At 34.6% G+C, this 14,243-nt stretch overlaps 1 protein-coding gene across 1 annotated transcript in view; it reads left to right on the top strand.

Moving 5' to 3' along the window:
* Positions 1 to 14,243, top strand: part of KCNH8 (potassium voltage-gated channel subfamily H member 8) — a gene marked incomplete at both ends in the record, with an annotated part of 235,425 nt that overhangs the window by 121,634 nt on the left and 99,548 nt on the right. The window contains 2 exons of the mRNA XM_081346252.1: positions 5,851 to 5,978; positions 10,650 to 10,890. Of these exons, the coding sequence (XP_081202378.1) occupies positions 5,851 to 5,978; positions 10,650 to 10,890 (369 nt within the window). The remainder of the gene's footprint in view (positions 1 to 5,850; positions 5,979 to 10,649; positions 10,891 to 14,243) is intronic.

The following is a 14,243-nucleotide window of genomic DNA, read 5'->3' as shown; positions in this document are numbered from 1 at the left end:
ATTATAAAATGTATCCAAAATCCTGAACCTATGACTTCTGAGAGAATGAAATTTGGGAAACTCATGATCCTGGCTGCTGCTATGCTGCTGCTGTGGTCAATGATTTTTATTTTCAGCATTCAGTGACAGTTTTCCAGTCAGCCTCTCAAACCCTTGTTCATGTCCCTACCCAGCAACTATCACTTACTACTCTCCTGGAAAGGGAAGGGAAAGCACGGGTTCTGTTCCCATTGCTTATTAGTCCATGTTTGGTAATTTCATCAGTCTTCTGGAATCCCCAGACCTGAGGATACAACTGGGTCTTGAGGGACTTCCAGAAAGTTAAAAGAGAAGGTGCCAGCCTTACTTGGGAGGGGGGGGAGACTGTTGCAAGATCAGGCTTCTGAAAATAGCCATTTTTCTCTTTCTTTCCTAAGAAAGGCTCTTTAAAAGGGAGTGGGGGAACGTTACAAACTTTTACTGTAGTAAAACTGTAGCAAAAACTGTAGTCTAATTACTGAAAATCATGTAGTTACTAATTAAATTACTAATTATTATTTACTAATTATATTTCTAATTCGGGATGGGAGCTTTAAAAATGTCTCAAATCTAAACAGGGTAAAGTTTCTCTCTGAGGGCAAAATTAAATATAAACCAAACGATGGAAAATCTCTTCAACAATTTCTTTGCAAAGGAAGCTCTATGGCTGAGCAGTGCAGTTTTGCAAACATGTTATTCTGTTTGCTGTCTTGTGCTCATTTTTCAATGCTGTTTTTTTTAAAGAGAGACTATAGTAATGGTATGGCATGTTAATTGTGTTACATTGTTGGGAATACCATAGAAATCATATAAGCATTCCCACAGAAGCTAAAATATGGCTAAAGAAAAAGTGTTTTCTTCATCAATTAGGGTGATAAATAAAACTTTGTATTTAACAAAATTATAAATTGAAAAGAATATTGGGGGGAGGGGGAGAGCCATTCTGGGTGTCAGGTTGTAAATCTATCATCTGGTAAAAGAGAGACATACATGGCATATATTTGCATCTTCCTGCAACCTAGCTCTTATCAGTTTAAAAATAAAACATTAAAAATAGGTGTAAAAAATAAAAACAGAAGTCAATTTTCAGCGCACTCTTTAAATGTATGGTTGCCAACACTGCTTTTGCTTTATCCAGAATCCCTCAGGGTGGTCAGACCAGAGTCAAACTTGTGTTTTTTGGTGTGCATTTCCCTTGAGGCTTGCATACATTTATTTAACTCATTTCACCCCCTATACTTTGAATTTTCTTCACATTAGATTGCTAACTCCATCTGCTTTCGAAGTCTGACTCTTGATATGGAATAGGAAAAACTGAAGCCTCAAAAGCTATGTTTACTTTAAAATTATTTTTGCTTGTGCCCATAATGACATTTTGCAGTAAAAGATTTATTGCATTATTAATAATAAAGTTATTGAGGAGACATGCCTAGCCATTCATGCTGCACCATTCTGCAGCATGCTTTGATGGGGATGCATTATTTCTTTTTATAGTCTTATGTAAGATTTCTCCCTGCAACAATTTTATTTTCATAAACTCAGCCACATTGCTTCAGCGCTTTGAGATGCAGCAAGCACTATTTTACAATGAAAGATTTTTTTTAGAAAAGCTATGAACAAATAACAAGCTTTCCTCCTGAATTATGTATAAGCACATTGGTCTATCATCTTCCAGGGACTAAAGTTTCACTGCAGGAGATAAATGGTTTCCCAAATAAGAAAGGTCAGGTAATAAACAGAGAAGTAGATTCTTATACTAACTGTATATCAAGGAATATACTTCAGCAGCATGACATAGAAAGGGGAATCTTCAACTGCCTAGTGGAAGAAATGAAATTAAGGACTTTGTCTCAGAACTGGTGAAATTCATAATATATGACAATTTCTTTTTCTGTTTTTGGCACCTGATAACTGCTTTAATTATATATGGGACAAATCTTTATTTCCTGTTTCAGCCTAACCGAAGGCCATCGACAGGCAGCAGTCACAACAGTGACAGCTCATATTTGTGTAAATTTTAGATTGCTAACAAAGAATTAATTATATATATGTTAAATGTTTGTTAAGCATTCAGAATACACTTGCTTGGTCCCAGACATGGGACAAATCTTATTTCCTGTTTCAGCCTAGCCCAAGGACGTCTACAGGCAGTAGCCACAGCAGTGGCAGCTCATATTTGTGTAATTTTTTTTTTGGCTTGCTAACAGAAGGGTATGGCTGACTGATGAGAACAAATAAGTTTGAAATGATCATATCGGTCTCCCTTTATTCTTTGTTAGCAAGCCAAAAAAAAATTACACACACACACACAGACACACACACACATACATACACACACACACACACACAAATATATATAATATCACATGAAGAAAATAAATAATAAATATAGCAACTGTGATAAAATGATATGGGATAATGAGATAAAAGAGATGGGCTCAACCACATACCCAATTGTTCTTTTGTGTTTTGTTGCTACACAAATTTTCTCATAGTTGGTTCCTGAATCTTGAATGAATGAGATGGGAGGAGAAAGGAAGAATGTCAAATTGTGTTTTTGCTTTTGATTTTCTTTTGAAGCATAGATTTTCCCCACCCCAAAAAATAAAATATCCTATGAAGAAAAAGTGGCAAAGCTGCCTCTATGAGTACTGGTGATGATGAGTAGAAGGTAATTCACCATGCTACTTTACCTTCAGACTCTAAATTCCAGAAATAAAACAATGTGTGAATTCCTCCTGGCTTGAATCTGCCTCTGTCCTTCAACAAAACTGTCTTTACAGCATTTACTCTGAAGAAGGCACTCTGTTTCCCTAGTAATAGAGGAAGACCTTGCTTACTGACTGCCTTATGTAGTGACTGTTCAAAGTTACAATGGTCCTGAAAAATAACTATGCAACCAAATTGTGCATTTATGAACTTCACATTGTTTCTCAATCACATGTTCTCCATTACAGCCAGTTACTACACATTCTCCTGCATCCAAACTATTTTCTTTCTTTTTTTTCCTCTCTGAAAGAGCAGAGAGATAGAACACAAAGAGGTTATACAAGAATAAGAATGGGAAATACATTCAATATACATTGAATGTGCTCACACTAGCTGTTTGCCTAATGCATTTGGGGGTGGGAGCTGAGAGCATGCTAGGGAATCATATGCATTAGACTATTCCTTTCAATTTGTGTTATCCATTATGTGCTTTCTTATTGTCTTTTAATCCCTTCCTCTTCAATGAATGCAAATATAATAATTAATTTCCTTCTTGCTAATTGCTGGGGTAAGCAATTCAAAGCTTGACAAAGTGGAAAGAAAGTTAAAGTCAAATCATAAGTACAGATGCTCTCGTGTGGTTTTCCACTTAGGAATTGAGTTGCCACTCCCAAATGTGGTTGCTAAATGTAGACTATTTGTAAAGAAGTCCTCTGGTTTCATGAAGGAGCTTACATGTGGAAAATAGAACTAAATCCAAAATTCATATCGTAATCAGCTCTGAGATTATACTTCTTAAAGGTTTTGAACATCTAACATTTCAGAATTATCATAATTAAATCCCAGATAATTCTGGACACTAGGAATCAGAGCCCTGAACCAGAACTGAAAAGTACGTTTAAAATTTACACAATCTGAACATTGCTCAATTTGTATTGATAATGGAAGCACAATTATGTATGACTTATACTTTTCCAGACACAGATTGTAGAGCCTTGGTGGAGCAGTGGGCTGATGCCTCCTTAAGTAACACCAGCTGCCTGCAATTAGTGCAGGTTCGCATCCCACCAGGCTCAAGGTTGACTCAGCCTTCCATCCTTCTGAGGTAGGTAAAATGAGGACCCAGATTGTTGGGGGCAATTAAGCTGACTTTGTAATAATGCCGCTTGGGGTGTGTGTGAAAGCCCTAATAAGCAGGCATATACATAGAATGAAGGCTACTGCTAAGCTTGTAAGCCGCCCTGAGTCTTCGGAGAAGGGCGGGATATAAATGTAATAAAAATAAAATAAATAAAATAGAGTATTAGAAAAGACTTGGAATTGCTTCCCAAAAGAAAGGAGCCTATACTTTTTCTTGCTGGCTTTTTACAAGAAATAGTAGAACTACTTTCTTATTCAGTCTTTTTCCCCCTCCCTTGAGACAGCAGTATTGGCCTAATTTCTAGCAGTACTAGACTTTCTTTCTGATATATCTGTCCTCAATATTTTTCTTCTAATTGTGAGCCATCACAAACATATAAACAGTTATAAGAGTACCTGGACACTCTGTAATATAAACTAGGAATATGTATAAAATATAAACTATGAAATATGAACTATGGATTTATGCATCTTTAAAACTCAAACTTATTCTTAAAAGGCATTTGATTCAACACAGAAGAAAAACTCAGATTTTTCCATAAGTATTTAGTCTAAGTTCCTAGACTATATGGTATTAATTCCATGATGGGCCTTAATACCATAATACTAACTGTGGGTGTTGAAAAAGGCATGATTGAAGCTCCAGCCAAGGTTAAAAATATCACAACTTTAATTGCACAATCACAGCTGCCCATTTTGATTCGTTTGAACCCCCTCCTGCAGACAGCCTTGTTACTTTGTTGCTGGCAAACCACTTTGGAAGCAGGAAAATGATTACCTCTTTAAAGGACATCCTTAATTTATGTTTCCAATATCATGCTATACTTACTTCAAGTTCATTTTAGCACCAAACTAATAGCCTTGGTATGATTCCCCTGTCACTGCTGTTTAAACAGTTTGAGAATGCACAAATCAGGAAAAAAAAGAATGTTCTAAGAGGCCATTATTTATATAGAAAAATGTTGTATAAGGATAAATAACTCTAATGACTAAATGATTAAATAAAGACTATTACATTAAGAACTGAATGGAAGAAAAAGTAGACATAAAATAAGGAAGTTTAAAAATATAATGTGATATGCAATGATGGGGAAGTAAAGAAAATCCTTCAGACTTCTACATTTGTTTTACAATGGTGAGTATCTAAGAATTTTCTTAAAGTGTTATCACATGTTAAAGTCTTTTTTCAGAGCCTTTGTACATATTGACCATTTCTAGTTAGACAGAATTCTGGAAAAGGAAAATTGTGTTCTGTAATGGAAAGTAATACACCTGTTACTGACCATGCTCAGTGTGGCTTCTTCATGAATACTCAAGATCCTCTACATGCTCAATAACCAGTTGATTATTGATCCTCTAGTGCATGCTATCAAAATTGTAAATGTGCCCTCTCCACCTAAAAGATTCACTTTCTCTTCCATGAAAAGGTTTGCACTATGCAAATTTTGGAAAAATGACATGCTTCCCCAATATCTTAAATGGTTCTATATGTTCCAAATCTTCAATAACAAGAATAGTTCCATATGTTCCCAACATTTTACTGTGATGATAGATGATAGATAGATAGATAGATGATAGATAGATAGATAGATAGATAGATAGATAGATAGATAGATAGATAGATAGATAGATAGATAGGAAGGAAGATAGGAAGGAAGGAAAGAAGGAAGGAAGGAAGGAAGGAAGGAAGGAAGGAAGGAAGGAAGGAAGGAAGGAAGGAAGGAAGGAAGGAGATGAAATAGGAAAAAAACCAATAAGAATTTCCAAAACAGAAAAGAGTTTTTGGGCAAGCAGCAAAAACAATCAATTTTTAGAGATATCCCTGGTTGAGGGAATTAATTTTGTAAAAGGTAAAAAAAGCAGGGGGGGGGGAAATGAAAGAAAAGCTATCTGAAAAAATCAGGGTATGCAATCCTGGACTACTAGTTCACTTTCCAGAGGCTGCATTTAAAACAAATATAATGTGTCATCTGTATTCTTCAGAAAAAGTCAAAGGAAGAGGAAGAGCAGGATCACATTTTGATTCAGCCCGCAGACGGAGTAGAGCTGTCCTTTATCACATCTCCGGACACCTACAAAGAAGAGAAAAGAACAAATTAAAAATTAATAATGTAGGTATAGATAATCAAACTATTTTCATGCTATTCTATCTGAGGTGGGAGTGTTTTGTGCTGCTCAGAAGATTTAGATTAAAGGCGGGGGGGGGAGGGACAAATTGCTTATAATTGCCCCTTCCTATTTTGAAGATATATACTAAAGTATAAATATAGAAAATAAAACCTTGCTCAATACAATGTTTCTTGTAAGTGAATTAAACCGTACAATTTCAAAGAGAAAATGCAATAGACAGAGACTTAGATCCTTATAAGGGACGCGGTGGCTCAGTGGGTTAGGACGCTGAGCTTGTCGATCAGAAGGTCGGCAGTTTGGCGGGTCGAATCCCGAGTGCCGCATAACAGAGTGAGCGCCTGTTACTCGTCCCAGCTTCTGCCCACCTAGCAGTTCGAAAGCATGTAAAAATGCAAGTAGAAAAATAGGGACCACTCCGGTGGGAAGGTAACAGCGTTCCGTGCGCCTTTGGCGTCTAGTCATGCCGGCCACATGACCACGGAGACGTCCTCGGACAAGCGCTGGCTCTTCGGCTTTGAAACGGAGATGAGCACCGGCCCCTAGAGTCGGAAACGACTAGCACGCATGTGCGGGGGAACCTTTACCTTTACCTTTAAGATCCTTATATTTGATAATGATGTTCATATAGTTTAGCATAAATATCTAAGGTTCAACCCAAACATTATGCTAAGTCATGTTTGCCCTTTTATAAAACTTCATAGAAAGTGTTGGCAAAAAGAACTTTAATTCTTTTCTTTCCCTGAACGATGATTCAGATTTCCTGCAACACAAACACTTCTTAGAAACAAAACCTTAGTGAAAGCTTTCCCCCCCCAAACCCAAGCTAATAATAGTTGGAAGTGCTATTTTCATCATGAACCAGCAGGAAAACTGCATGAACAAACAACTGTTTATTTACTTAAAGAAAATATTTTAGGATTAACGGCATGTTTTATATAAATCTATTCCAATTTATTACAGAACTTTGATCTCACTGTGCTACTGAACAAACTTATCATGTTCATAGTATGACTGAAAGCATAAAAAGTACCAAGTATATATTGTATCACCTGTAAATTAAAAACAGGGATTGTATGATGGATTCCCATCACTGCTATCAGAATGTATTATTAGTTTATTATTTTTAAAGGGACAGGAAAACTTTTATTAACTAGTCATTGACCAATTTTCTAAATTTTACCAGTTTCTTACCTAAGGCCTCTCTATTAGAAAATATTGGGAATAACTTGACAGAGAATATCAACAAAAATATATGTTTAGGCAAAGGGAACAAAAATGTCTCTCTATTAGAAAATATTGGGATTAACTTGATAGAGAACATCAACAAAAATAATCATAGTATTTGGAAAATAGTTGGAAATTTATGAAAGAATCATAGTATTTGGAAAATAGTTGGAAATTTAGGAAACCTTATAGTCCAGTCCCTTACTCTGTGCAAATATATACTAATATCAGATTTTCAAATGGGTGGTAAACCAATTTCTGCTTAAATGCTTAAAGTGAAAAGTCTACCAGCTCCCAAGGCAGTCTGCTCCACATTGAACAGTTCCCACTATTAATATATATATTTATGATATTCAGCTGAAATCTGCTTCCTGATAATTTAAGCCCACAATTTCTTGTTTGACTTTCAGAACCACAGTGAATAAGTCTAGCCCAACATTTGCATGACATTCCTTCAGATCCTTGAAGACAGCTATCATGGTTCTGTAATATTCTTTTCTTCAGGCTAAATATACCTAACAATTCCATTATAAGTTCCACATAAGTTTTTTCTTTTTCTCTTTTTTTTCTCATGCCGGTTATCAGCTTGGTTGGAAACTTTCTAGTCTGTTAGTGTTCCTTCTAAAATGCCATGTCCAAACAAAATGCAGTGTTCTAATCAATGTAAATAGAAGGGAACAATGACTTTGATGAGCAAACATCATAATGCTTCATTAGCTTAAATTTCTGCCTCAGTGAGATGGGAGGTGGAAATGTCTTGGCCTCTTGCACTGTCCTTCGTATATTCATATGTCTTTGATCACATCATTCTATAAAGTTTGTCAGGCATATTTTCATTTATTAATGAGAAATTTGAGCTTTTTTGGCAATGTGGCTGCTGTAAGTTTTATAGTTTTTCCGCATGTTGTTTGTAGGTAATGCAAGTTACTAAATTCTCGTTTGACAAAGATTTATGAATATTTGAATGAACAAAAGCAATAGTATTAAAATATTATTTTCAGTACAGTTACACTTATACAATGCTCTTCCAAGGATAAAATAAGAGGTATTTATAGCTGTTTATTACTTGCAGTTTTGCCTCAACTGATAGGTCAAATCACTTGTAAATAAAACCTAGACACAGATAATTTCCCTGCAGAACTAAAATAGATGTGTAGGTAAATAGAATAAGAAATTGATTTGCATGTATTTACTGTAATAGTCTCAGCTCTAAAATGTCCATGACCCTCATCTCTAAGTTACTATAGCTGACAATTAAAGCTAAAAATACACTCTTTGTTTAAGCTTAGCTCAGCATGAGCTATTTAGCCCTGACACCTTTTAGAAGGGAACTCCTGTATTTGGGAAATTGGGTGCATGTTTAACTGTATCTTCTGGTAAATAAATTACTTTGCTGTTGCATTCCTACTTCTTAATGACTATTTTCAGTTACCTCCATGAATAATGCCTGAAAACAACTTCTACAGTCTATAAAATTCTCTATAGAATTCTCTATAGAGTAGTCTATGTAATTCTTATTTATTTTCAGTTAAATGATTTTACTTTCCAGGGAATAGATTCTCTATACATTTTGGTAGCTGATAGTTAGCTCTTTGGTTATAATTGGAGTCAAAAGTCTTCAGAACTATTTTCAATTCTACTGAGATAAAAGCAATTATTGTTTATTTGAATATTTTCTTCACATAATATCATGCTAAGATTTTTTTTATTTGCCAGTTTTAGCATTTACCAATTCATCTAGGTGAAAACTAGCAGAGCTCAAGATATTAATTATTGTCTTAATATAAAGATTTAAAAATTGAGACTATACTACATCTTGGTTTAATCCACATGGAGTGATTATTTATTACTTGTAAGGAAAACTTTGATTAATACTGCTGTATAAGCAATAGAAGATCCCACTGAGTAAAAGATGCATAAGATGATAGTTGTTAGGCCTGATTTTATCCTAATAGGAACTATTTCTCCCCACCCTCAAGAATTGTGTATAATATATTAGGAGAGAGTTTACAATAAAGTTTTACTGATTTCTGAATTGTAATTTAATTATGTACTATGAATAGTATATTAAGTAATAAAAATCAGACATTAACTAAAATAATCATATGAGAAATAAAACATAAGTATTTCAATTTTGCAATGGAATTTAATGAGATTTAAAAGTGTTATCCTAGTGAAATTATATTTAAACCTAATACATACTCTAAAAGAGTTCTAAAATGCTACTTCTAAAAACAAAGATAGATTTAGTCATTCTAAAAGAAGATTGAACGATATCAATGAATTCTGGTTTCAAGAGCTCCATTGTATACATCTGGGTATAACACGAAATGACTGGTTTAAAAAGACTGTTTGTAAAAGATTTTTACAATGGATGTATACAGACTTGAAATACCAATATATCATTCTATTTAGGACTTTCACTGTAACAATTGTTCTTTTGAATTTCTCTATCATTGTATGATAATAATTGCTTTTTTGTATTTTCTTTGATTCCCTTGTGAATACAAATTTTGGTACAATATATTAATACATCACATAGATTATAATTCTAGGAGGCCATCAGACAATGAATGAATGCTAGAGAGTGTCCTTCTCTGCAAGCAGAATTAGCAGAATTTACGAGGTTGATACAAAAGTGTTCCAAAGCTGGGGGAAGTGAAGATTGGGGGAGAGAGGGGGGCAGGGTTAGCATATGGCTTCTATGAAAGAAGGTGACTGTTGCCCAGGGGAAATTGTGAGTAAAGAGAAAGAAGAAATCGAAACTGGAAGAATGAAAAGAGGAATTTAGAGTAATAAGATGGAAGGCAAAGAGTAAAGAGGTTGTATCTATTATCTCATTGAAGATGTGTTGAGAGAGGGCTCCAAGAGTAACGCTCACAGTAACCTGCTAGTGTTTTCCCAATTACAACATTTTAACAAGCTTCTAAGAAATGCAGATTTCAAGTATGGAAACACTCTTACCTTCCCACCCTCCCCCAACTTTGTTAAATGGAAATAGCTGTCTTCCAAATGAAATACAGGTTACAGGAACAAGGCAAATATAAACAACTTATCTTTCCTACTAAAATTTATTCCCCTCCCCTGCATTTCACTAAGTTTTTATTTTATAAAGTTGCAGGTTTTATTGTGATATACAGTTGTATTTTAACTGTGAAAATTATTTCTTGTTCAATTCTAAACCTAGTGAAATGTTTAATTTTATTAAGGGGAAAGCTGCACAAATTCATCTCAGAAATTATGTTACTTGCAAAAGAAACCATGAAGGGAGGATTGAATGAATATTAAGACAAAAGCATCCAAAATGTAGACAATGGATGCAAAAGCTTTCAAAACAACTTAAGGTTGCTAAAATGATTCTTATAAATTAGTCAGCCAAAGTACCTCAGATTGGTCTGAATTATCTTTTTCTCTCTTTCTTTTTCCAGAATGTTTTTGTAGATAAACCAGCATTTCCGGAATATAAAGTTTCAGATGCAAAAAAGTCCAAATTCATACTTTTGCATTTTAGCACTTTTAAAGCTGGCTGGGACTGGCTTATATTACTAGCAACGTTTTATGTTGCTGTAACTGTACCTTACAATGTTTGTTTTATTGGCAATGATGATCTATCTACAACTCGAAGCACAACAGTCAGTGACATTGCAGTGGAGATACTTTTTATTATAGGTAAGATATTTCAATTATTCCTGACATTACCATTGCAAATTACTGTAGATTCTCTAACAAAATTATGTAAGGGTAAGCATTATAAAGTGATAAAAGTCACGTATCTGTTTTCTGTCTGCATTTAAGCATAAGTTCTCTTCAGTTTAATGGATTTTTATTATGGGCGAAGACTATTTTCTAGTGTCCTTACCCATACTATTAGACAAAATAAAACAACCCAGATCAGATGTGGATCTAATGTGCATTGTATATTGATAAATATTTTTCTCTACTATTTTCTATATTTCTCTCTACTCCTAAAGAAACTTAATTGTTGGAAGAAAAATCTATCAAATAGAATGGGATTTCTGAGTTTCTGTTTTCATTTTTACCACCAGAGATGCCATTTTGGCTTCAGTAAGCATCAATCTAACTTTAATTCCCGTGCTTTAGAAAATAAAGATAGCCTGCTCACTACTAATTCAGAGAACTTTATTTTTCATTTTCACACATACCTCTCCATTACTTCACATTTACTTATACTGAGCCATATTTGCTATTAAAAGGTGTGATTGATGAAACCTCGTATGTGTCTTTGTGTGACCCAGCTTAAATAACATCATGCTTTTCCTGTAGTCTAGAGCAAAGGGACTCTTGAGATGAGCAAAAGGGAACTAACCCAGGCAAGCAAAAAAAGAACTTTCAGAAGTACAATTTAATGGAAGTATGGGGTGAGAGTAAGAGTAAAAGAGTCCATATAGGGCACTGCTTGGTGGCCACAAGAATAGCATTTGGTGCTTGCAGTATTCATGAGAGTTGTACATGCTATTGCTATTCTAAAAGAGATGTAATAGATGTTATGTAATTGACTATTTAACAACATTTAGATGAATGTTAGCTAAGTTATACTTGGCCTACAGATGCTGTAAAAAGAGTACAGGGTTTTGACAGCTGTGCAGCTTCAGTTTACAAATGGACAATCACATTTTAAAGATTTTCAGTTTGACAAGTTCCTAAAATAGGATAGAGCAAAAGGTTTTTAACATGCTAACATTTTTTTAAAAAAAATAATCAAGAAATGTTTAACAGAATAACAGAGTTGGAAGGTACCTTGAAGGTCTCTAGTCCAATACCCTTCTCAAGCAGAAAACCCTATACCATTTCAGACAAACCTTATCAAATTATTTATTTTAATATCAAGAAGCATGTAAAGTAGCTATTCTCACCTGCATCTAGAATGAGAGCAATCCAGAATCCTTCCATCCTATCTTCCTGCATATGGGGATCAATTAGGGTTTCATTTATCTCATATGTAGAGTTTGGCCATTTTCTTATCAATGGAAAAAATCTGCAGCCATCTCTGAAGTAATATAGTGCCTGTTGGAAGTGCTGTTGCTTTGGCTCAGCAGTGGCTGGATAGCTCTAGAAGACAAAGTCAGTCTTCTAGTTGGGGAGCAGATCTCATACATATAAATGTGTTCTGACACGAAGACCAAATGAGTTTGTTGCTGGTCAGAGCTATTAGTAAATTCAATCTGAAGAAATTAAACAGGTTCCTTTCTTGGAGATGGAAACATTTCAGTACCGGGATAGTTTTCTCATCAGGATCATGTACTGGGCAAATATAGAGGACTTTCACAAGTCAGTTATCTGAGTAAAGAGTTAGCAGTAGAGGCTTATACAAAATCGTAATAAAAAAAGGTTTTGTTATTTATTCTGACAAAGAGTGATGCAGAACTTTACAGAAAATGGAACCATTTGCAAGGATTCCATTGCTGCAGGATTGTAACAATCACTGCAGCAATGAGTGAATTCAGCTAATAACACTTCCAAAATCCAAAATTGTTAATCACAGCTTTCATAATCCCTGGCTCAGCATGGGAATTGTAGTCTAACACATCTGCAGAACACTAGGTTGAAGAAGACTATGATAGCAGGCAATGGTGTGGTGAGGTAATTTTAGGGCCTGGATATACCTATTTTTCAAATTCATTTTAAGTGGTCTGAAGACATAGAATTTTGAGTTTTAAATTCACCTAAATCAGTCCATTATCATGACTTAAGGAATATAATAAAGTCTATTCTGTACTGGCCTCTTAAGAAATATATTAGGGAAGAAGCTACAAGATATACCCTTGTAGGAAGTATATCATATTGTTTAAAGCAAACATAATATAATTTTAAGTAAATAAACAAATGACTGACAATCTAATGAGCTCCAATGTGCTTGTGCCAAGATGGTAACGTTGGCCCTGTTTATTACTGCTCCTGCCAACTATCACAGGAGAAAAACTATTTTTGCAAGGGTAGCTGCTCAGTGCCAGGATTTGTTCTTCTAATTTGCAACAGCAGCACCTACAACCTCAAAGACTCTTGGAAAGATAATTGTTGAACTTGGGGGTTAGAGGGGAGGACTAACTGCAAGAATAGGCAGCCAGCCAGCCTGTACAACTAGGTACAAGAGATCAGTCTTTGTTTGATGTGGTGTTGATGAATAGGTCCGTGGTCAACACACACTGCAAGGTGCCTTTTACAGGAGCACAAAAATTATTAGTGATAAAGCACATTAAAAAGGCTTCGGTATTTATTCTGCATTGATGGAATTGTCAGAAGGATCCAATTGTTACATTAGGCATGGATGACTCAGGTTCACTTCGAAGATTACTAAATAGCAGGAACTGTTTACTGTAGTGTGAATTATGTTGGTATGCATCACTGAGAACCCCATGCATATGTTTTCTGGAAGAAACTGTGAATAAAATGTGGGCAAATAAAATATGTCTATGCAAATACAAAGATAGGAAGACATTATAACATCAAAAACAAAGGAGATTGTGTCAGTATAGATCAAGGGGTGTGTGTAATTTTAAATTCATAATAGTGTATGCAAATCATGAAAAGCTTACATATTATGTTATAGAAATATTAAGTGGCTACTGTTCAGTTTGCTGGTCTTGAGAAACATGATTGAAAATGATTATGTGTTTAAAACTTTTTAAAAATTTTTTTTTGCTTATAGGGTTTTTAAATAAATATTGATGGTGCTCAGCACAGGAGTCAAATGAAATGAATTAAAATAACTTCTTTTAAATAAAATACAAATCTGATTATTAAAGCAAGTTTTACTATTGTTCTGATTTTATTTTGAAGTAGTCTGGAAAATGTAGATGAACTGAAAACTGAAAAAAATCTTTGGAAAATATATCAAAATTTCACCATATCTCAGTGCCTAAAAAAATGCCTCTCCACTCCATCCAAACAAACATTATAAATGGCAACAAGACTGATTAAATGTATGTGTCAGTTTTTAGGTATTCAGAAGCTTAATTAATCATTTGTAAATATGAATTTGTAGAATGACAGCTATTCATTTA

The sequence above is a fragment of the Vipera berus genome (genome assembly GCF_964194415.1).
Source record: "Vipera berus genome assembly, chromosome: Z".
NCBI classification, from domain to species: Eukaryota; Metazoa; Chordata; class Lepidosauria; order Squamata; family Viperidae; genus Vipera; species Vipera berus.
The sequence above is the reverse complement of the archived record's forward strand: the minus strand, read 5'-3'. Positions and strand labels throughout refer to the sequence as shown.